This window comes from Panthera pardus, unplaced genomic scaffold (genome assembly GCF_024362965.1).
Source record: "Panthera pardus isolate Hobbes unplaced genomic scaffold, ASM2436296v1 HiC_scaffold_17, whole genome shotgun sequence".
Lineage (NCBI taxonomy): Eukaryota > Metazoa > Chordata > Mammalia > Carnivora > Felidae > Panthera > Panthera pardus.
The window spans coordinates 106,146,876-106,169,992 of record NW_026526732.1 but is presented as its reverse complement, the minus strand read 5'-3'; the positions used below and the strand labels follow the sequence as shown (position 1 = coordinate 106,169,992).

Below are 23,117 nucleotides of genomic sequence, written 5' to 3'. Positions count from 1 at the left end.
CCCCATCATGCACTCTGCGGATGCTGGGGCTCAACCAAGGGCTGGCCCCGTGGGAAGGGAGGTAAGGGGGCTTTTGTCTGGGGGAGCAGAAATGACAGCGCGTGTGCAACAGCGTGTGAGCAAGCAGTGTGTGAGTAAACAGTGTCTGCAAACAATGTGTGAGCAGTGTGTGCAGACAGTGTGTGAGCAAACAGCGTATGTGCAAAGAATGTATGTGCAGACAACAGCGTGTGTGCAAACAGCCTGTGAACAAAGAGTGTGTGTACAGAGGACAGTGTTACGTGCAGAGTGTGTGAGCAAATGGTGGGCAGAGCTGCAGGTACACGTCCCAGAAGGGGTGGGGGAGCAAAGCCTGGGGCCACTGTCCGTGGAACCTCTCTGTAGCCAGACTAAGAAGGTCTGGGGGTATCTGAGTTATAATAAAATATGTGTAAACCCAGGCTGCTCATTCATCAAGTTTTTATTAAGCACCTACTATGTGCCCACACTGCAGGCGGTGCCGCAGGGAGTGCAGAGGAGAAGACACGGTCTCCACCCTCCAGGACCTTACAAACCTAGAGGCAGGATCAGGTGGATGTGTGACCCGGCAGCACGAGACACATGCACGGGGCAAGTCCCAGACAGTGTGGAGGCCAGTGGCTGGGGACACGTGGTCTCTGGGGCAGGCTGCTGGCAGGCTGTGGGGTTGGCCACGAGAGGGCCCTGGACACCGGCTGGGACAGGGCTGGGCCTGGGCGTATGAGGCCAGGCTCTAACCTCCTCCTGACCCGAGGACCCGGTGACCTCTCCTGTGCCCACCACCGCCCTTCTCCCAGGAGAACAGACTGTGTGTGTGGAGTCAGGCGCGACACAGGCTTCCTGCTTTGTAGCCTGCAGCAGACTTGTCCAGGCTTCCAGGGAGGGGACCGGATTCCAGGTGTGGCTTCAGCGGATATTTGCCCTGGTGCTTTTACAGGACTGGTCAAGAGGAGGATATTCTGGACGCCCTGGACAATCTGCCTCCTGTGGCCACACCCACGGGTTATATTGATCACTGGTCACAAGTGGTGAACCAAAGCCACACGTACGCAGATCCTTCCCCCAAGTCCACAGGTCCTCCAGGGGGTCCCGCCTTCTTCAATGCACACACATCAGACGCTCAGCTCTCTCCTGGAGAAGCATGGAGCCCATGCTGACCCCCGACTCCGCGGCACTCCAGGAGGCTTATTACGCAGCCCGGAAACCGTGGCGGGCTTTTGCCCTGTCCACTTGCGTGCGTGTGGGTGCTTGAGACTCTTGAGCTGGGGGGCAGTGCGGCTGTCTCAAGTGCTGGGGAACGCAGGCAGCAGAGAGGGTCTGGGCAAGCGGGAAGCATGTGGATTGGGCCTCACAGTCACCTGCTTTTTCCTAGGAAGAGTCAGCGTGGGATGCTGGACGGGGCAGCAAAACACTGCTTCTCCTCTAACTCAGCATGGAGAGTGCAGAGCTGGGTCAAAGGCAGTGGGCAGAAGAGGGGCCCCGTGGCCCTCGGGTTGGAAGTGTGCATGGGGAGCCCCGGGGGCTGGGGGAAGAGCCTGACTACGGCTGTATGGCACAGCAGCAGCACTGAGCGAGCCTCCACGGGCCCCGGCCATGGGGGGGCGGGGCCCACCTGCTCCAGGTGCGATGGCCAGACACCCCGTTCCCAGCACAGTCCAGGGCTCCCAGGGGAGGGGGGCGTCGGGGGTCATGGGCTGGGGGAGGCGCGGGGCTCAGGGTCTCAGCAGGAGGCGTGTCCCAGGCCACTTGAGCCACAGGAAGGGCACCAGGCGCCGGGTGAAGGTGGCCGTGAACGTGTAGATGAGCTCTTGTGACTCGGCGTTGGTGAAGGTCACGGTGCCCCCCTCGTAGTCCAGGGCGATGCCCACCCTCCGTGGCCGCAGCGCAGGGAAGAGCTCAGCCTCGGGGTCAGTATTGGCCCAGATGCCCGCAGACGAGAGGCGCAGGGCCCATACCCCGTCCTCTGGCCGCAGGGACACGTCTCCCTTCCTCTTCACAGAGTCTCTGGCCACCCCCACCATGCAGCTTTCCAGGACCTCCTCCCCCTCCTCCTCCTCCTCCTCCTCCTCCTCCCCCAAAGACTCCTCGTCCTCATCTGTCTCCCAGTCTTCGTACCCGTCCCCGTAGCCGGCCTCCTCCTCCTCCTCCTCCTCCTCCCCGTCCTCCTCCTCCTCCCCGTCCTCCTCCTCCTCGGACCAGCCCTCCCTGTCCACCTCCACCTCCCAGTACACCTTGCCCCAGGTGAAGCCCTTACTTCCCAGCACACCCGGCTCACAGTCAAACTGATGTGGGTGCAGGTAAGTGCTCTGGTACAGGCCGCTGTACGTCACACACTTCCAGTCCTCTGACAGCTGCAGGTACCCGCTGGCCGACTGCGGGTCCAAGGTGACACTCACTGCGGGGACGGCAGAACCAGGAGTCACCGGTAGGTGGGAGGCAGGTCTCCAGGGCTGCCCACTGAATAAGCCCAGGGGGACCAATCCCAGCTCAGGGGCATGCAGGACACGACCTGACAGCAGGGCCTGGGGCACACACGGCCTCTGGCCAGTTGCATGTCTTGCAGAGGAGGGTCAGACGATCAAGTACAGGCCTCTGTGGCTGATTACAGACACAACGCGGGGGCTCAGACCAGCAGCTGGGAAATCCCGCTGCAAGAGGGAGGGGCCAGGGACAGCAGGGACCAGGGTGCCTCTCTGGGGGGAGGGCGTTCTTTTTCTCTACAGGAGGTGAACTGGGATAGCTCTTTGGACACTCACCCGTCTTGTATTCCAAGTCTCTAAGCAGCTTCCCTGTGGAGGAAAAACACAGCAGTGACCATCGAGCCCCACACACGTATGGGCCTGTGTCCTACTAGGACAGGAATCATTTCCTGACAGGCCCCCATCACTGAGACCCAAGAAGAAAAGAGAAAAGAAGCAGCAGACCCAGGAGTAGGGCTGAACAAGGTGACAGCAAGGAGCTGGTTCCACTCCTCCAAACAGAGCCCTGGCTCCGGACTCGATCCGCGACTCCCAGCTCCTGACCCCCCACCCCCGTGCCCTCCCTGCCCGGCTCCTGACTCTCACCCCAGTGCCCTCCCTGCCCGGCTCCCGACTCGATTCGCGACTCCCAGCTCCTGACCCCCCACCCCCGTGCCCTCCCTGCCCGGCTCCTGACTCTCACCCCAGTGCCCTCCCTGCCCGGCTCCCGACTCGATTCGCGACTCCCAGCTCCTGACCCCCCACGCCAGTGCCCTCCCTGCCCAGCTCCTGATCCCCACCCCCATGCCCTCCCTGCCTGGCTCCTGACTCGATTCGCGACTCCCAGCTCCTGACCCCCCACCCCAGTGCCCTCCCTGCCCGGCTCCTGACTCTCATCCCCGTGCCCTCCCTGCCTGGCTCCCGACTCGATTCGCGACTCCCAGCTCCTGACCCCCCCACCCCAGTACCCTCCCTGCCCAGCTCCTGATCCCCACCCCCGTGCCCTCCCTGCCCGGCTTCTGATACCCACCCCTATGCCATTTCTGCCCGGCTCCCGACTCTCACCCCAGCACCCTCCCTGCCCGGCTCCTGACTCTCACCCCAGTGCCCTCCCTGCCCGGCTCCTGACTCGATCCGCGACTCCCAGCTCCTGACCCCCCACCCCCGTGCCCTCCCTGCCTGGCTCCTGACTCTCACCCCAGTGCCCTCCCTGCCCGGCTCCCGACTCGATCCGCAACTCCCAGCTCCTGACCCCCCACCCCAGTGCCCTCCCTGCCCAGCTCCTGATCCCCACCCCCATGCCCTCCCTGCCTGGCTCCTGACTCTCATCCCTGTGCCCTCCCTGCCTGGCTCCCGACTCGATTCGCGACTCCCAGCTCCTGACCCCCCACCCCAGTGCCCTCCCTGCCCGGCTCCTGATCCCCACCCCCATGCCCTCCCTGCCTGGCTCCTGACTCTCATCCCCGTGCCCTCCCTGCCTGGCTCCCGACTCGATTCGCGACTCCCAGCTCCTGACCCCCCCACCCCAGTGCCCTCCCTGCCCAGCTCCTGATCCCCACCCCCGTGCCCTCCCTGCCCGGCTCCTGATACCCACCCCTATGCCCTTTCTGCCCGGCTCCCGACTCTCACCCCAGCACCCTCCCTGCCCGGCTCCTGACTCTCACCCCCGTGCCCTCCCTGCCTGGCTCCCGACTCGAACCGCAACTCCCAGCTCCTGACCCCCACCCCAGTGCCCTCCCTGCCCAGCTCCTGATCCCCACCCCTATGCCCTTTCTGCCTGGCTCTTGATTCTCACCCCAGTGCCCTCCCTGCCCGGCTCCCGACTCGATCCGTGACTCCCAGCTCCTGACTCCCCACCCCAGTGCCCTACCTGCCCAGCTCCTGATCCCCACCCCGGTGCCTTCCCTGCCTGGCTCCCGACTCTCACCCAAGCGGCCTCCCTGCCCAGCTCCCGACTCTCACCCCAGTGCCCTCCCTGCCCGGCTCCCGACTCTCACCCCAGTGCCCTCCCTGCCCGGCTCCTGACTCGATCCACGACTCCCAGCTCCTGACCCTCCACGTCAGTGCCCTCCCTGCCCAGCTCCTGATCCCCACCCCTGTGCCCTCCCTGCCCGGCTCCCGACTCGATTCGCGACTCCCAGCTCCTGACCCCCCACAACAGTGCCCTCCCTGCCCAGCTCCTGATCCCCACCCCTGTGCCCTCCTTGCCCAGCTCCCGACTCTCACCCCAGTGCCCTCCCTGCCCGGCTCCCGACTCGATCCGTGACTCCCAGCTCCTGACTCCCCACCCCAGTGCCCTCCCTGCCCAGCTCCCGACTCGATTCGCGACTCCCAGCTCCTGACCCCCCACAACAGTGCCCTCCCTGCCCAGCTCCTGATCCCCACCCCTGTGCCCTCCTTGCCCAGCTCCCGACTCTCACCCCAGTGCCCTCCCTGCCCGGCTCCCGACTCGATCCGTGACTCCCAGCTCCTGACTCCCCACCCCAGTGCCCTCCCTGCCCAGCTCCTGATCCCCACCCCGGTACCTTCCCTGCCTGGCTCCCGACTCTCACCCCAGCGGCCTCCCTGCCCGGCTCCCAACTCTCACCCCAGCACCCTCCCTGCCCGGCTCCCGACTCTCACCCCAGTGCCCTCCCTGCCCGGCTCCCGACTCGATCCACGACTCCCAGCTCCTGACCCCCCACGCCAGTGCCCTCCCTGCCTGGCTTCTGATCCCCGACCCCAATGCCTCCCGGCCTGACTCCCATCCTAGTGCCCCACCCTGGCCCTCACCTTGGAACTCTCTTAGTCCTCGCTGCAGAGACAGCACTTTTTCTGAGAATTCTCCTGTCTTTTTTTTTACCACTCGAGCAATGGGTTTCCCAATCCAGAACTTCTTCCGCGGATACCTAGGGAAATGACACAGGGACGCTGTTACTTAGGTCCCCCTGCATTTCTTTCAATTCTCACAACAATTATGAAGTGGGAAGGACAGGTATGACCATCCCCACTCAAATGACAGAAAACCAGGGGGTTAGAGGCAGAGGGAACTGCCTGCAGCTGAACCAGGACTTGAGACCACCTACAGACTGGACATCCGTGCTGCTGTGCACTGGGCCCCTGGTCACCTGTCCCGTCTCCACCCAGCACAGCTGGGGTCACGCAGAACCCGCAAGCCTGCACTTCTCAAGGATGTGCTCTTGCTCCCCAGCAGGGAAGGTGGTGGGAAGAGCCACAGGACACGGACACCATCAATTCAAACAGGTCAGGTTAGCAGAAGGGCAGGGAGGACACAGGGCGCTCTCTTACCTGTTCAAGAAGTCCCTGCTGTCCTGGAAGGAGAAAGCACAGCATCAGTGGGATTCGATCAGACCCCACTCACAGGCCACAGGTCTGTTAGGAGCCAGGGCACCCATGTACAGTCCCTTCCCCATGGCTCTGGCACCCAGTGGCATGGCTGGTCAAAGGTTGTGGCTCATGATGTGTGTGGTGCCTCCTCCCCTTCTTCCATTTTTTTGTTTGTTTTTTTTTTTTTTTTTTAGTTTTTAAAAAATGTTTATTTATTTTTGAGAGAGAGCATGAGCAGGGGAGGGGCAGAGAGAGAGGGAGACACAGAATCCGAAGCAGGCTCCAGGCTCTGAGCAGTCAGCACAGAGCCCGATGTGGGGCTTGAACTCATGGACCTCGAGATCATGACCTGAGCTGAAGTTGGACGTTTAACCGACTGAGCCACCCAGGCACCCCCTCCCCCTATTTCCTTTGAAGAGCAGAAGCCCTGGGATCACAGTGGGCAGACTGCCACCCAGCAGAAGACTACACTTCCCAGATGACTTTGTGGTCAGGCCTGGTCACATGACTGAGTGCAGCCAATGGGATGTGAAAGGAAGCAGAGAGGAAATTTTGGGGTGCTGTCCTAGCTGAGACCCACACCCCTTGAAGCAGGTGGAACCAGCAGGTAGAGGCACCCAGCCTCCAGGATAACCTCACGGTTGGCCGCCCGGTTCCTGGAAGAAGGGAAAGTGTTCTCTCTGAGCCAGGGTATTGGGTTTGACACTGCAGCTGCCCTAATGCCCCAGTCTTGCAGACTGGGGCAGAGGGGGCGACGGGGACACAGACGGGGACACAGACAGGACACTGATGGCAGGCAGGGGAGGCCAGGCCCCGTCCTTGAAGCGATTGTCCAGAGACTAGCTGTGAGTGTCCAGTAAATCCTTCTAATCTGCGCCCCCCCCCCGACACGTACACCACGGCCAGCTCAGAGAGGCCACGAATGCACCCGCGTGGCCAACAGGTGTGCCAGCATATGGGCACAGGGCCACGGGTCCAGATTCATGGGGCAGAATCCCCAGCAGCACAGAGGCCGGCCAAGGCCATCTCTTCATACACCTGGAGAGCCTGCCTTGCTGTCTCTCCCTGAGGCTGCTGGCCCGGAACAGACAGCATTTTCCTGGAGGAGACCCTGGGGGCTCCACCACAGACACACAGGCCCAACTGCACACCAGCAAGTGAGACCATCCCAGGCCTCCTCCTGACTCGGGGAGGGGGAGGAAGATCAAGCACACCCCTCCAGAGGCCGCTGAACCCTGGTCAACGGGTGGGACTCTTCCAGAGGCTCTGAGCCCTGATTAGGGAGGCAGGACACCTCAGAGAGGCCGTGAGCCCTGATCAGGGAGGGGGCACTCCTCAGAGAGGCTGTGAGCCCTGATCAGGGAGGTGGGACACCTCAGAGAGGCTGTGAGCCCTGACCAGGGAGGCGCGACACCTCAGAGAGGCACTGAGCCCTGATCAGGGAGGGAGCACTCCTCAGAGAGGCACTGAGCCCTGATCAGGGAGGCGGGACACCTCAGAGAGGCTGTGAGCCCTGATCAGGGAGGGGGCACTCCTTAGACAGGTTCAGGAGCAGGGAGTCACAGAGTTGTTTCAGGTCAGGACTCTCCCCCTGACAGCATCCAAGCTGCCTCCTCCAGGAAGTGCTCCAGAGGCTCCCTGCCTGCTCTCTGACTTTTCCTCTGGGGGTAACTACAGTTGCAGAAAAAAACCTCGCCCATCAGTCTCCTTCCCCAGCTGCCCATCTCCTCCAGTCCTTCAGGTCCCTGAGAGGAGCTGCCATTCAGCTTGTGCTCAGCCCCCCACCCAAGCTACGTCTGCTCCAAACCACAAGAATCAGCCCCCACTGGACTGGCTAGCAGGCGGACTTGTGAACGGTAGAATTGAGGACAGGAGCAGACATGGAAAGAGCAATGACCTTCCCTTCCACTTCCACAGCACTTTCTAAAATTCTTACACTTTTTTGGTAGAAAATTTGCTTTTTGAAGTGACAGCACACGCCAGTCATGTCATCTTACACTCACCTGACTGCTGGAATACGTGGGGCAGTGGGGTTATCCTGCTCACGTTTTGGGAGAGAAAACCCAGGCCTGAGAATCAGTGAGTGTCCCTGGTCCCCCAGGTGAGCGGTGGGGCAGAAACCTAGCAGTGAGTGTCCCCAGGTCCCCCAGGTGAGCGGTGGGGCAGAGACCCAGTGGTGAGTGTCCCAGTTCCCGCAGGTGAGCGGTGGGGCAGAGACCTAGTGGTGAGTGTCCCAGGTCCCACAGGTGAGCGGTGGGGCAGAGACCCAGTGGTGAGTGTCCCCAGGACCCGCAGGTGAGTGGTGGGACAGAGACCCAGTGGTGAGTGTCCCAGTTCCCGCAGGTGAGCAGTGGGGCAGAGACCCAGTGGTGAGTGTCCCCAGTTCCCGCAGGTGAGCAGTGGGGCAGAGACCCAGTGGTGAGTGTCCCCAGGACCCGCAGGTGAGCGGTGGGGCAGAGACCCAGTGGTGAGTGTCCCAGGTCCCGCAGGTGAGCGGTGGGGCAGAGACCCAGTGGTGAGTGTCCCAGTTCCTGCAGGTGAGCGGTGGGGCAGAGACCCAGTGGTGAGTGTCCCCAGGTCCCGCAGGTGAGCGGTGGGGCAGAGATCCAGTGGTGAGTGTCCCAGGACCCGCAGGTGAGCGGTGGGGCAGAGACCCAGTGGTGAGTGTCCCAGGTCCCGCAGGTGAGCGGTGGGGCAGAGACCCAGTGGTGAGTGTCCTCAGGTCCCCCAGGTGAGCGGTGGGGCAGAGACCCAGTGGTGAGTGTCCCAGTTCCTGCAGGTGAGCGGTGGGGCAGAGACCCAGTGGTGAGTGTCCCCAGGTCCCGCAGGTGAGCGGTGGGGCAGAGATCCAGTGGTGAGTGTCCCAGGACCCGCAGGTGAGCGGTGGGGCAGAGACCCAGTGGTGAGTGTCCCAGGTCCCGCAGGTGAGCGGTGGGGCAGAGACCCAGTGGTGAGTGTCCCCAGGACCCGCAGGTGAGCGGTGGGACAGAGACCCAGTGGTGAGTGTCCCCAGGACCCGCAGGTGAGCGGTGGGACAGAGACCCAGTGGTGAGTGTCCCAGGTCCCGCAGGTGAGCGGTGGGGCAGAGACCCAGTGGTGAGTGTCCTCAGGTCCCCCAGGTGAGCGGTGGGGCAGAGACCCAGTGGTGAGTGTCCCCAGGTCCCCCAGGTGAGCGGTGGGACAGAGACCCAGTGGTGAGTGTCCCCAGGTCCCGCAGGTGAGCGGTGGGGCAGAGACCCAGTGGTGAGTGTCCCAGGTCCCGCAGGTGAGCGGTGGGGCAGAGACCCAGTGGTGAGTGTCCCCAGGACCCGCAGGTGAGCGGTGGGACAGAGACCCAGTGGTGAGTGTCCCAGTTCCCGCAGGTGAGCAGTGGGGCAGAGACCCAGTGGTGAGTGTCCCCAGGACCCGCAGGTGAGCGGTGGGACAGAGACCCAGTGGTGAGTGTCCCCAGGTCCCGCAGGTGAGCGGTGGGGCAGAGACCCAGTGGTGAGTGTCCCAGGTCCCGCAGGTGAGCGGTGGGGCAGAGACCCAGTGGTGAGTGTCCCCAGGACCCGCAGGTGAGCGGTGGGACAGAGACCCAGTGGTGAGTGTCCCCAGGTCCCCCAGGTGAGCGGTGGGACAGAGACCCAGTGGTGAGTGTCCCCAGGTCCCCCAGGTGAGCGGTGGGGCAGAGACCCAGTGGTGAGTGTCCCCAGGACCCGCAGGTGAGTGGTGGGGCAGAGACCCAGTGGTGAGTGTCCCCAGGACCCGCAGGTGAGCGGTGGGGCAGAGACCCAGTGGTGAGTGTCCCCAGGACCCGCAGGTGAGCGGTGGGACAGAGACCCAGTGGTGAGTGTCCCAGGTCCCGCAGGTGAGCGGTGGGGCAGAGACCCAGTGGTGAGTGTCCCAGGTCCCGCAGGTGAGTGGTGGGGAGAGACCCAGTGGTGAGTGTCCCCAGGTCCCGCAGGTGAGCGGTGGGGCAGAGACTTAGTGGGTGCGTGTCCCCGGGTCCCGCAGGTGAGCGGTGGGGCAGAAACCTAGCAGTGAGTGTCCCCAGGTCCCACAGGTGAGCGGTGGGGCAGAGACCCAGTGGTGAGTGTCCCCAGGTCCCACAGGTGAGCGGTGGGACAGAGACCCAGTGGTGAGTGTCCTAGGTCCCCCAGGTGAGCGGTGGGGCAGAGACCCAGTGGTGAGTGTCCCAGGTCCCCCAGGTGAGTGGTGGGGAGAGACCTAGTGGTGAGTGTCCCAGGTCCCCCAGGTGAGCGGTGGGGCAGAGACCTAGTGGTGAGTGTCCCAGGTCCCCAGGTGAGCGGTGGGGCAGAGACCCAGCGCCCTGGCCTCCCGCCCCTACCCTGGGAAGGTTGCTCACCTGCATGAGCTCTGCTGCTGGCTGCTGGGCCTTGCCCTCCAGCTCAGAGATGAGCAGCGCTAGCCGGGCCAGCTCTGAGACACCCTTGGTCTTGTACTTCTCTCTACCCTCCGTGAGCTCCTGCTCCAGTTTCGCCAGTTGGTCCAGCAAGTGCCGCTCCCGCTCCCTCAGGAACTGGTGGCTCTGCTCAAACTCAGCCACTATGTCCTGCCTCTGGTCCTGGAGCTTCTTCTGCGGGCACAAGAAGGAGAGGAGGGCATGACTCCTCTGCTGTGGGGTAGAGAATCCCCGCAGGCTCTGCTCCTGCCCCCATCCAGGCCCCCCCCCCCCAGCTTATGTCTGACGTACAAAATATGTCCCCGAGCTCTGCCTCATTGGACTGTATCCTATTCCCTCAGTGAAACCATGGAATATCTGTGTTCAGGGACTATGTCCTTTCCTGCCTCCACATCTCCCTGCTTAGTGCAGGCTGGAGTCTGGCCAGAGTCAGAACCCCTGTTGACTGATGTCCATGCACAGTGAGGGCACAGGGGCTCCTTGGACTTGGGCCAGCTCCTGCCTCACTCTTCTCCCCCAGGATCTCATCATTCACTGTGGGGCCTCCATATCCCTGCAGCACACAGCTCCCTGACACTGACGCTCCCCCAGGAACCTGGAACATGTCCTCCTGACCCGTTCCTAATCATGCACGTGCTGTGCTGCTTCTGCATTCTGACTGTGGGCAGCGGTCCTGGGACAGGACTCAGCATCCACAGTGTTCTCAGAGCCGCTCAGGCCGTCCCTGGCCTCCTCCCTCTTCCCAAACCCTCCGGCTCCCCTCCACCGTCAGAATCTCCTCTCCCTCCCCCTCTGACAGGAAGGACTCAGCCAGGACCTCGTTGGTCCCTTACACTCTGGCCATCCCTATCACAACAGCGGCAGCTGCCAGACGGGACCCACAACTATGGTGAGTCACACAGAAGGAACCTTAGCTGACACAGGGCCACTCCTGCAGCAGATGAGGACGCCAGCCCAAAGCCACCCTCCCGGCAGGGTTTCCACTGCTCACCCTCCCCTGCTTAGCCTTTGAACAGGGCCTCCCCTGCTCAGCCTTCCCAGCACAGCCTCCCCTGCTCAGCCTCTCCTACTTGGCCTCCACTGCTCAGCCTCCCAGGCAGGGTCTCCACTACTCAGCCTCCCAGCAGAGCCTCTCCTGCTTGGCTTCCACTGCTCAGCCTCCCCTGCTCAGCCTCCCAGCAGAGCCTCTCCTGCTTGGCCTCCACTGCTCAGCCTCCCCTGCTCAGCCTCCCAGCAGAGCCTCTCCTGCTTGGCTACCACTGCTCAGCCTCCCCTGCTCAGCCTTCCAGCACAGCTTTCCCTGGTCAGCCTCCCGGCAGGGCCTCCCCTGCTTGGCCTCTACTGCTCAGCCTCCCAGCATGGTCTTCCCTGCTCAGCCTCCCAGCACAGCCTCTCCTGCTTGGCCTCCACTGCTCAGCCTCTCCTGCTTAGCCTCTGAACAGGGCCTTCCCTGCTCAGCGTCCCCTGCTCAGCCTCCTGGCAGAGCCTCCCCTGCTCAGCCTCTCCTGCTTGGTCTCCCCTGTCAGCCTCCCAGCATAGCCTCCTGGCAGAGCTTCTCCTGCTTGGCTGACACTGCTCAGCCTCCCCTACTCAGCCTCCCAGCACAGCCTCCCCTGCTCAGCCTCCCGGCAGAGCCTCCCCTGCTCAGCCTCCCAGCACAGCTTCCCCTGGTCAGCCTCCCGGCAGAGCCTCCCCTGGTCAGACTCCTGGCAGGGCCTCCCCTGCTCAGCCTCCCAGCACAGCTTCCCCTGCACAGCCTCCCAGCTCCCCCTCCGCACAGCCAGCTGCCTCAGGCTTTGTGCTGACAGCCTCACTTACCAGGGCGGTGAGGATGTCGGCTTCTCCCTTTGCCTGAAAGCCCTGAATCTTGTCTCTGTCTCTCCTGAGGGTGCTCAGGTGGTTCAGGATCTTCTCCTGTGGGGAGATGGGCGGTGGGGACAGGTGGGTGCTCCGGGTTGGGGAGGGAGGTGGGGCTGCGGGGCGTGTGGGGGAGGGGCGTGGAGGGCTCACCCTGTGGGGCTGGGCAGCCTTCTCCACGAGGACGGCCGAGTGGGGCCGGTGCTCCCGAGACTCGCGGCACATGACGCACAGAAGCTTGCCGTCGTCCTGGCAGTAATAGTGCAGCTTCTCGCGGTGCCGCTCGCACAGCCTGCCGTCCGCCTGCTCCCGGGCCCCCTCTCCGGGCTGCCTGTCCTTGTCCACCTGCAGCCGCTCGATGTTCTCCACCAGGCTGGCCAGCTGCCACACGGGCCGGATACTCTCCTTCCTGAAGGGCTTCTTGCAGAGTGGGCAGACGGGCCGGCCGCCCGGGGCCGGGCGCACGTCGCTGGTGCAGACGCGGCAGAACACGTGGCCGCAGTCGATGGTCACGGGGTCCCGCAGGTAGTCCAGGCAGATGGAGCAGGTCACCTCCTCCTCCAGGCTGCGCAGTGGGGCCGACGTGGCCATGGCGTCCTCGGCTCACGGGGGCTTCTTTGCCTTGGGGAACAGACACGGTGTCAAGAGCGGGCGGGGCTGGGGCGCAGAGTGGCAGCCCGCACTGCCGGGGACAGTCAGCAGAGGCTTACCAGAGCCCACAGCATGCGGGCGAGAGGACCTCACCCACCCTCCAGGCCAGCCCCACATCGTGCACATGAGGAAAGGGAGGCCCAGAGAGGGCACTCTGGTGGGCTGGGGAGCACAGCACCAGCAGCCCAGGCCATGCTGCTGGGGCAGCGCTCCGGCCTAAGACCCTCTCCATCCCTTAGTGTGGGGAAAGTGCTCTGACGTACCGAGTGCGACAGAGTAAGACGCGTGTTAACTATGTGGTGGAAGTGTGTTGTAACACACAGAGGCCTGTGGTGTCTCCTGTGTGCACGGTGCTCCCTCAGCTGTGCACCTGCTGCACAACCATTCCTGGGGGTGCTCATGCAAGACACTGATGTGGGAGGAGTCCCCGGGTGGCTGGAGACGACACTGGTCCTGTCTACCCATATGGCCAGGCCCACCTCCTGTCTGGGGAAGGAGCCTCGGCATAGCTGATGAACAGTGGCCCCCTGCCCCTGATTCTGTGTGACAACAGAGACGCCTCTCAAGCACTCTGAGCCTCGGTCTGTTCATCCATAAAATGGGGACACTGATGCTTACCTAGAAGTTTCTACATGGGCGGAGACAAAGGATTGGTGAGGGCACAGGACACAGAGGCGGGCACAGAAGTCAGAACCCTTGGTTCCCAAACCTGGTGACAGTTCGAAGCACGAACAGAGCAGGAGAGGAGGTGAGGACGCAGCAGCCACAGTGGCACGTGCTTCAATTACAGTCCCTGAGGGGCAGGGACCAGGACAGGCTGGGGAAGACAGCCGGCCCACAGGGCACATGGGTCACCGCAAGGCTGGAGCAGGCACCTGCAGACACAGGTAAGTCACTACCACTAGTGGCTGTGTGCGGGGAGAGTGTGTCACAGCCCGGTGACGGGGAGGCCCTGCCCTGTGGTGACGAGCTGGGACGAGTTGGAGATGAACCCCAGAGAAATGACACGGGAATAAGGTCTTGTCCCCAAGATGCGATGCGACAATTACAAGAGTGCCTCATAGGCTGTGAGTACTGTGTGGACGTAAGGGATGCTCCTAATGCTGATGACCAACAGCAGCATGGATTCAGAGGCTGTGGCCTCGAGGGACGCCACGCACACACAGAGCTCACGGGAAAGAACAGACGGCTGTGTCTGGGGTGTCAGCGAGGCTGCGACAGACCCTGGGAACTGCTGGTCCCTCACCAAGAGGAAGCTGGTCGGTGCCGGGCTCTGGCAAGGGGCACCGTTACTGTTACTGCTGCTGGGGACGGAACGTGCTGTCCTTGGGGCTGGGACGTACGGTTGCAGCTTGCTTTGAAAACAGCAGACCGCAGGGAGCTTGGTGACAGCCCCTCCTGCACACCTGACCATGGTCACAGCCAGGCCCCATGCCGACACTGCATGAAAATGCCCACACACGTAGCAGATGCATGAGGCTGTCCGGGGGTAACAGAAGACCACCACATTGCAACCCGCATTATCAGTGGATGCTACAGGCAAGAAAGGTATTAGGGAACACGGTAAGTCCCATGGTGCTGAAGGCCCTCCCTGTGGATGACCTCCCAATGTGCCCTGATGAGGGGAGTATCTGGTGATCACCCCAAGCAGTGACCAAACCCAGCATCGCTCAGAGAGGTACAGACTGGCACTGGCTTCCCAGTACGGCACCATATGGAACACTCGGCATCCCCTGTGAAGGAATCCTGCCAAAAATGTTTGACCTGAAAGGATCTGATGAAGCCTGTAGACCTAGCTTCCAACATACAGAAAAGATGAGGGACAGAGAAATGAGCTAAACCACAGGATGAGGAAACAATCTGATAAATTCAGACTAAACCACAGTATTAAGAAACAATCAGATAAATTCAGAATATAGGACCTTCCACAGGACAACTGGCCCAGCCTTTAAATCAGTCAATGTCATGGGGAAAAAAACAAAAAACAAAAAACTCTTCTTGACGTAGACTGAAGAGAAATAACAGCCAAATGCAAATACCTTGACTGGATCCTGTTTGTTTGTTAAAAAATAATTTTTTTTTAACATTTGTTTATTTTTGAGAGACAGAGAGAGACAGAGTGTGAATGTGGGGGTGGGGGTGGGGCAGAGAGAGAGGAAGACACAGAAGCAGAAGCAGGCTCCAGGCTCTGAGCTGTCAGCACAGAGCTCGATGTGAGGCTCGAACCCACAAACCATGAGATCGTGACCTGAGGCGAAGTCTCAAACCCACGGACCGTGAGATCATGACTTGGGCTGCAGTCAGATGCTTAACCGACTGAGCCTCCCAGGCACCCGTTTTGTTTTGTTTTTTTTTTAAAGCTACAAAAATAGTTTTGGGACAACTAGAGGAACTCTGACAAAACACAGTACTAGGGGCACCTGGGTGGCTCAGCCGGTTAAGTGACTGACTCTTGAAGTCGGCTCAGGGCATGATCTCATGGTTCATGGGTTTGAGCCCTGGGTCAGGCTCTGAGCTGACAGCATGGAGCCTGCTTGGAATTCTCTCTCTCTCCTTTTCTCTCTGTCCCTTCCCCATTTGTGCTCTCTCTCTCTCTCTCTCTCTCTCTCTCAAAATAAATAAACATTAAAAAAAGCCCGGGTTCTGGATCATAAAAAATCATCATTAATTTTTAACAGTGTTTACTGAGGTGATGAAGGGGAACACACGTTTAGGTGATTCATCCTGCCGTATTTGGGGCTAAGGACTATCACTTTTAAATGGTTCAACAAAACATCATACAAAGTTAGAATCATTTCCTGAGGAGGGCGTTCTGGTTTTCTATCACTTTTAAAGGAATGTGTACAAGGGTCTGGAATGACCAAGGCCGCTGCCCCCTTGTGGATGCTCAGTGTGGGCACACAGGCGGTGGGCCCGGACAAACCAAAGGTGACGTGAATTGTGCGAACCCCATGTCTGTGAGCCTGGCCTGAGCAGGCAATCGAGGCTCGGTGTCTCCATGCACCGTCCCACACCCGGTTACATGGATTCCATCCCAAACACACAGCTCACGCTGCCGGTTGCACACACGACTGGATGTGTAAACTGGTCAGTCCAACAACCGAGGGTCACGTCTGGGGCCCCAGAGCCGGGTGACCAGCTTCTTGAGACACTCTTCTGGGAAACTGAGGTTCAGTGAGGTCAAGCAGTGTGCCCAGGGGCACCGGGCTACGGCGGCTCGACTGCATCCTCCTCCTCGGCTGGCTCCCTGGGAAATGCCAGGAGCTCAGGTGAGGCCACCCACATGGAAGCGCTTTGTGAGCTGCCCAGTGTGTGCACTGACCAAAAGCACAGCAGCTCAGATTCGGAGAGGGCTCCAGTGCAGGAGCCTTGGCAGGCTGGACCTGCTCACGCCAGCGAGACTCTGCCCTTTGTCTTGTGCAATGCCTCTGGAACATTCTATGTCATTGGATTCCACAGTATGGAGGGGCAATGGTCCTGCTCTGGGGCAGAAGGAACCACGGAAAGAGCTGGAAACCCTTCCAGGCCATACCATCCACCCAGTCCCCATTACCCTCAGTGAGAATTCTGACACTTGAGATCATTTCGTGGCCTGCCTGGTACCAGCGGCCACGCACCACTGCTCTGGGGTGGCAGGCACACCCCTCGCTCTGCCCCTGCCCTGGCCCAACTGCCCCTTGTTTCTTCATGGAAACCGTCTTCCGCCCCCGCAGGTCCTAACTTCCCCTTCAGCTGTCTGTAGTTCAGCTGCCCCACACTGTCCTCCCTGCCTCCCACTGCCTTGGGCTCCCGGATGCCACTGAAAGGGACCTGGAAGGCACCAAGTCCCAGCTGTGGGCTTCACGGCCCAGAGCTGCCAGTGGCCTCCAGGCTGCTTGCCAAGCCCACGCGTGGGGTGTAAACAGGAGCCCCTTCTTGCTTGTAATCACCAAGCACTTAGCTGATGGCTCCATTCCCCATGGGAATCCCATTTAAGGGCTCCTGGGGCCCCAGGCTAAGCCCCATTTCTTCATCCGAAATAAGCCAATTCTCCTAGAAGTAAACACCTGTGATGCCTTATAAATCTGGAGACGACAGAATTCGGGGCAAAACCCAAGTGATCTGGATCTGGCTGCGGAGAAGTGGCTGCATCTTGGCTGACGATGGAACCCTCAGGTCCTGCAGCCCTGGCTGTGGCTGGCAGGTGGGCCACAGTGTTGGGGGACACAGGTTGTGCGGCCAGTGCACTCCTGAGGTCACACGTGGGCTACTGTCCCCACAGGACCGGCGTCTGTGGTGCTCTGACGCGCAGTGGGGCTGGGCTGAGTTGCGCTGTGAGCAGTGGAAACCCCAGGGCTCAGGGGCTGTGGCAGCCATGGTGGTGGATGGGACCGGCTGTGACGTGCCACTGCAGGCTGTAGGTAGCAGGCTGTCATGCTTCCCCCACGTCCCGGACACCGGCTACGTGCCAGGCACCGAGGATACGGCACAGGACAAACGTGGCAAAGTCCCTGCCCTCCCAGAGCTCCGACCAAGTGATGCACGTGCGTGACCCTTTGGAAGCTGAGACTGGAGCTGACTGATACACAGCCCTGCAGGGTTTCCCAGCACCTGCTGCCTCCGCGGCCTGTGTTCTGGTCCCCCAGGCCGGCCTCCCGTCCGGCACGCACATTCCACCGCATGTTCAGATGCAGGTGTGCCCACGCGACCAGCCCGGTTAGCACCCTTCGGTGGCTTTCTTCTGGTGCCCCAGGGATCAAGTCAAAACCCCTTCCAGTCCTCCCTGAGGCCAAGGAACCTAGGCCCAGCCCTTGTCTGCAGTCTCATTTCCTGCCACCCCCCACCCTAACCCGACCCCATAGCCAACTCAAAACCCTCTCCATGTCTCCCAAAATGCTATGCTCCCTCCTGCCTGAGCCCTTAGAAAATGCTACTCTCTCTGCATTGAACGCTATTCCTTTCCCGCTTAGCTGAATGCCACCTCCTCTGGCCATTCTTTCCCGATCAGACAGACTGAGACCACAGGCTCTTTCCCTTACAAAGCCTGAGAGCGTCCCACGCTGTGCCCTGCACTTCTTTGCAGTGCTGAGTCCTGGCTAATGAGCCTCATTACATCTGGACAGAGACTGTCTGCCTTATGCCCAGAATCCAGCCCAGGGCCAGTACCTCCTAGCCAGGAGGTGAAGAAGCACGGGCACAGGGCATCTGATGCGCACAGATGCTTCCTACATGTCTGTACAAGGGCAAGCAATCGCAGCCACCTGTCCTTTCCCCTCCGCCCAGACGGCGAAGTAGCAGAGGGAGAGAGGGGTGATTTCTCCACATTCTCCACAGCAAGACCAGCAAGACCACATCACCAGCACCCTCCTGTCACGGTGCCTGGGTCTGGCTGCAGGGATGCAGACACTGAGGGAGGAGGGAGAGCCATGTCTGGGGAGACAGATGCCGTGGCATATGTGACACAGGTGACAAATCACTGCCCTCTCATCCTACAGATGCTACCTCTTCTTGCAGGGGTGGGTATCAACAGCATGTTTGTAAGGTGCATTTATGTGATTGTGAGCTGATGTCATTCATGTCCACTGCTTTTTGACACTATAATTCTACCTCTGACGAACAGGCACACCTTGGAGATTTGGGGGTTCGGTCATACACTCCCACAGTAAAGTGAAGATCACAATAAAGCAAGTCAAAGCAATCGTTTTGTTCTCCGCTGCGTGAAACAGTTGTGTTTAATAAGTCATACAGAGAAAGACAGATACCATACGTTTTCACTCTTACGTGGATCCTGAGAAACTTAACAGAAGACCAGGGGGGAGGGGAAGGGAAAAAAAAAGTTAGAGAGGGAGAGAGTCAAACCATAAGAGACTCTTAAAAACTGAGAACAAACTGAGGGTTGACGGGGGTGGGAGGGAGAGGAGGCTGGGTGATGGGCATTGAGGAGGGCACCTGTTGGGAGAAGCACTGAGTGTTGTATGGAAACCAATTTGACAATAAATTTCCTATTAAAAAAAAAGTGTGTTTACACTATACTGTCGTTTATGAGGCGTGCAGTCACGTTATGTCTAAGAAGCAACGTACGTTCCCTAATTAAAAATACCGTATGTAAACAATTCCAACTGTTGTCTGAGCTTTCAGGGTAAGTGTCCCCGCTGGTCACAGATCACCACAACAACTGTAATCATAATGCAAAGGTTGGAAATACTATGAGGATTGCCAAAATGTGACGCCAACATACAAAGCAAGAAAAGGCCGATGGGAAGTGGCACTAAGAGCCTTGCCTAATGTGGGCTTACCTCAAACTTTCCGTTTGTGATAATGCAGTATCTGCAAAGAAAACAAGTATGCATGTAGTCTGCTTCTGATGGCCACCTGGACCGTTTCCTGCTCGGGACAGTTACAAACACGGTTCTGTGAACGTTTCTGCACCCGTGTCCTGGTACACACAAGCAAGCAAACGCATCCTTAAGCGGATCAAGCCACACTGTTTCCACACTGACTGTACCACTGTATGCTGCCACCAGCAGGCTACAGGCATCCATGCTGCCCCACGGCCCTGTCGACACCGGGTACTATCAATTTCTAAACTGTTGCCAGTGTGGAGGATGGGAAACAGGATGCGTGCATATACGTGCGTGACGTGTGCATATGTGTGTGATGTGTGCATATATGCGAGTGACGCTGAAGGCAGAGGGAGGAAGCAAGACGGAGCGCAAGGGAAGCAGCATGAGAGAGGCCGAGCACTGGCTGAGGAGTCCCACCACAGCAGACAAGAGCAGACGACGGCACGGCGCTCCCTGGTCCCGGCGGTAAGTGCTGCAAGAGCTTGGTCTTTGGGCGAGCGGTCCCCCTAGCTTCCATTCTTCCTTCCTTTGCTAACTCTTCCCAGTTCCCTTCTGGGGATTATGTGCTTAGGGCAGAGCTCTCCCTCAGCTCAAGGGTGGAGCGAGAGAGTGCATGCGATGCCTCCTTGGCCACGGTGCCTGCTTCAGAGGTGAGAACATGACTCAAGGACTGATAGTCACAAGGAGACCTAGTTTAGATGGGGAAAAGATTCTGTGGTTTCTCGAGAACGTGCAAGAGGTGAGGTCATATGGTTTGGAGCTACATGAGCAATTTTGCTAAGTCTGTTTGAGAGTGAAGCCAACCCAGAGAGGAGGTACGAGAAACTGGTTCCTGATGACATCCTGTAAAACCCTGTATCAGGCTGTGCCTGAAGCTAGATTGACCCTTGAGTTCTGCCATCACGTGAGCCAATAAATGCCCTTTATGCCCAGCCAGATTGGACTTGTGTGTCATTTGAAAAAAAAAAAAAAAAAAAAAGGAATCCTGACTGATACAGCACAGGAAGTTGCTGAAGGTTACTAGGCTGAACCATACAAAGCATTTGTGAAAAAAAAAAAGAACAACCAAAAAAACAGCCTATTCATCTAGAGAAGGGCAGACACTGGGCAGCAGTTCCCTCTCTGGCCCCACAGGTGGAATACAACCTGCCAGGACAGCCAGGTCTCCAGCCTGCTCTGGCCCACCACGGCCCTTTCCCACGGCTCCTGGATGGTGCGAGGAAACACCATCGAAACCTTCTTTCACCCCGGGCTGTCCTTCTAACCAAAGCCGACAGTGAGGACTCCTGGATCAGCACGCAAACCCGGATTTTCACCCAGCTGCAGTCACTCAGATGTAGAGCTTGCGGCTACATTCTTGACCTCTACACAGCTCGGTATCTCAGGAAGACATGGTGGGGGGGAGCGGGGGGAACATCCAGGCCGCTCACAGGGCAAACTGAAACAGACGTTGGCCGAGCACAGCAGCATATTTGATGTGCCACACAAAGTCATGGCCGTTAACAGGAGCAAGCAACGCAGAATAAGCACGGATGAAAGACGGAGGCCAGGCGTCCCCTGTGCTGGTTTTCCACAATTTGGCTATCAGGCAGGAAAGAGCCAGTGACGGGTTAGTGAGATGGAGATATCCTGACCGTTCACTTCCCAGACGGCGGAGGGATCTGAGCAACTGGTGAGTGATTTACAACTTTCCGTCAAATTTCAGATGCCCGTGGCATCACATTTCAGTCTCTCAAGTGTGAACAGCAGCACATCCTGATTCAGCTGGCAGGATGTGTGTTCTGTGTGGAACATACCTAAACTGACAGCACTGACGATTTGGTGGAACGTAGCAGATGTCCTACAAAGGGCCACCAGGGCCATCCTAACACAGCTCTCGACCTGGGGCTCTCCCGCACTGCACGGCAAACAAAGCCTCCTGCAAGCTGGCCCCCCTGCCCTGAGCCAGGAACACAGCTGTGCCCTCAGGGCCCCTGCTCCCCACCCCTGGTCCTTGTCCCTGCCCCTGCTCATCCCTGAGGACTTGACACAGGCCAGCCCCTCGTGAGACCTTCCCTGTGCTCAGAGCTTAATGGCTCTGCCCAAGGACCACTCCTCGCTGACCCTCTCGGCTCCAGCACTGGGCACAAGGCAGGAGGTCTGTCGACTGTCTCTCGAGCACCACCCTCTTCATGCTCCCCCCACACTTGCCCACCCCTCCCTCCCCCTCAGATGAGACGCTCTGACCACAAACACTTCCCAGATTGCCCCTCGCCTCCCTCCACACACACCGGCTTGGGGACAAGTTCAACCTTTCATGTCTACCGATGTGGCAGGTGGTACTTCCTCCTGGATGCCACTCAAATTAAGCCTTTATTTTCCAAAACCATTATCTTCCCATTCTCCATCTTTTCTGTTCTGATCCTGGGGCCGAAGGCTGAAGTCACCCCAAGAAACCTCAGCTTGGACTACGGACTTCCTTCTGCGGTTTGCAGGGTTTTCTGGGGTGGTCAGCCCTTGTCTGAGACCAGTCTGTCACTCCCTTGCAGGGAAGTGACATCTAAGAAGTCATTCACTGCTCCTGGGCCTCAGTTTCCTTACCTCTTAATGAGGAGAATAATAATGTCTTGTCAAGTCCACTGCACTGTGTGAAGTTCAAGTGAAGCCACATAAAGTGCTTTCAACAGCAAGAAGCTCTATAAACACATGCTAGCAAGGACACAGGAGCCAACTTGACAGGGCACCCAAAAGCCAAAGCTGCAACAATTTGAGCATCAAAATAAAGCAGTATTGGATTATAACCCAAAGTATAAAACAAATATCCACGAGTCCATGCTGATACAAATAAATGACTGACTTAATAAATAAGGAACACGAGAGACTAAACTCCCCTGCAGAATTCCAAGTAATATATGTAGATACTTGTCCTCAGGGAGGAGGAGCACGCCCCCCTCCTTGCAAGTGGGCTGCACACAGTCGCTCATTTCCAGAGAGTTCAGTATGAAATGTAGTAGAGTGACTTTACACCTGAGGGGCCTGGCTACACGATGCCAACGGGTCACAATCAACAGCACGTCATACATCATGTTGACACTGTGGGCGGCCTTCCTCTGGGGTCCTCCACCCAATCACCTGCAGCCGGTCTTAGGAGAAACACATCACAGGGATTCCAGCGGAGGGGCGCCCAGAACACAGATCACCGGCAGGCAGTGAAACTGTCAACATCATCACAAACAAGTCTGAGAAACTGCCACAGCCAAGGGGGCTTTAGGGAGCCATGCTGACCAAATGTCACCTTGTGACCTGGATGGGATCATGACACAGAACAAGTGCTTAGGTGAAAACTCAGTCACTCGGAGTAACTATGGACTCTGGCCAATAAGGTATCAATATCGGTTCATCAGCAGTAGCAAATGTGCCACATGTAAGATGTTAATAGACGGGGGGAAAGGGTTAGGACCCGTGGGAAGTCACAAACAGGGGTGCACAGGCGGAGCGTGCGGTGTCACAATCCGGGGCGCACACGGGGAGCTTGCGGTGTCACAAGCCGGGGCGCACACGCAGAGCGTGCGGTGTCACAATCAACCCGGGGCGCACCGGGAATCTGGAAGTGCCTGCCCCCCCCCCCCACCCCCCACTTGCTCCTCCAGGATGAACTGACACAGCCCGTTCTCTGAGGCGACCGAGGCATGAAGTCAACCGGGCAGCGCGAACCGGCTGCAGGATGGAGTGAACGTGCAGCTCCAAGCCCGGAGCCTAACCTGGTTCATTCCGACCAAACCCTCCCCCGCCTGGCGGACGAGCAGACGGAAGCAGTCTCGACGCGGGCCCCGGGCCACCTGCCGGCGCCAAGAGGGCCCGGGAGGGCAGTGGCCCCGCACCCAGGCGCACCGCACCCCCCCTCCCCGCCGACTCACCCCACCGTCGATCTCCACGCCGCGAGCTCCGGGCCGGGGGCGCTGCTCTCGCTCGGCGGACGGTTCCGGATCGCGATCTCCGCGCGTCCCCGCCGCGCGGTCTCCGGGATCCGCCGGGCGCGGCTCCGAGATTTCTCGGATCAGCGCCCGGATTGGCTGCTGCCAAACTCCGCCTCCCAAT

At 59.5% G+C, this 23,117-nt stretch overlaps 1 protein-coding gene across 1 annotated transcript; it reads right to left on the bottom strand.

Moving 5' to 3' along the window:
* Nucleotides 1–442: 442 nt before the first annotated feature.
* Nucleotides 443–23,067, bottom strand: LOC109260847 (tripartite motif-containing protein 26). Its single transcript, XM_019439316.2, has 8 exons — nt 22,937–23,067; nt 12,220–12,687; nt 12,028–12,123; nt 10,153–10,383; nt 5,766–5,788; nt 5,250–5,365; nt 2,775–2,807; nt 443–2,413 (listed from the first exon to the last, which is right to left on the bottom strand). The coding sequence occupies exons 2-8, from the start codon at nt 12,655–12,657 to the stop codon at nt 1,731–1,733; spliced, it is 1,620 nt and encodes a 539-aa protein (XP_019294861.1). The 5' UTR covers nt 12,658–12,687; nt 22,937–23,067; the 3' UTR covers nt 443–1,730.
* Between the last annotated feature and the right edge of the window lie 50 nt (nt 23,068–23,117).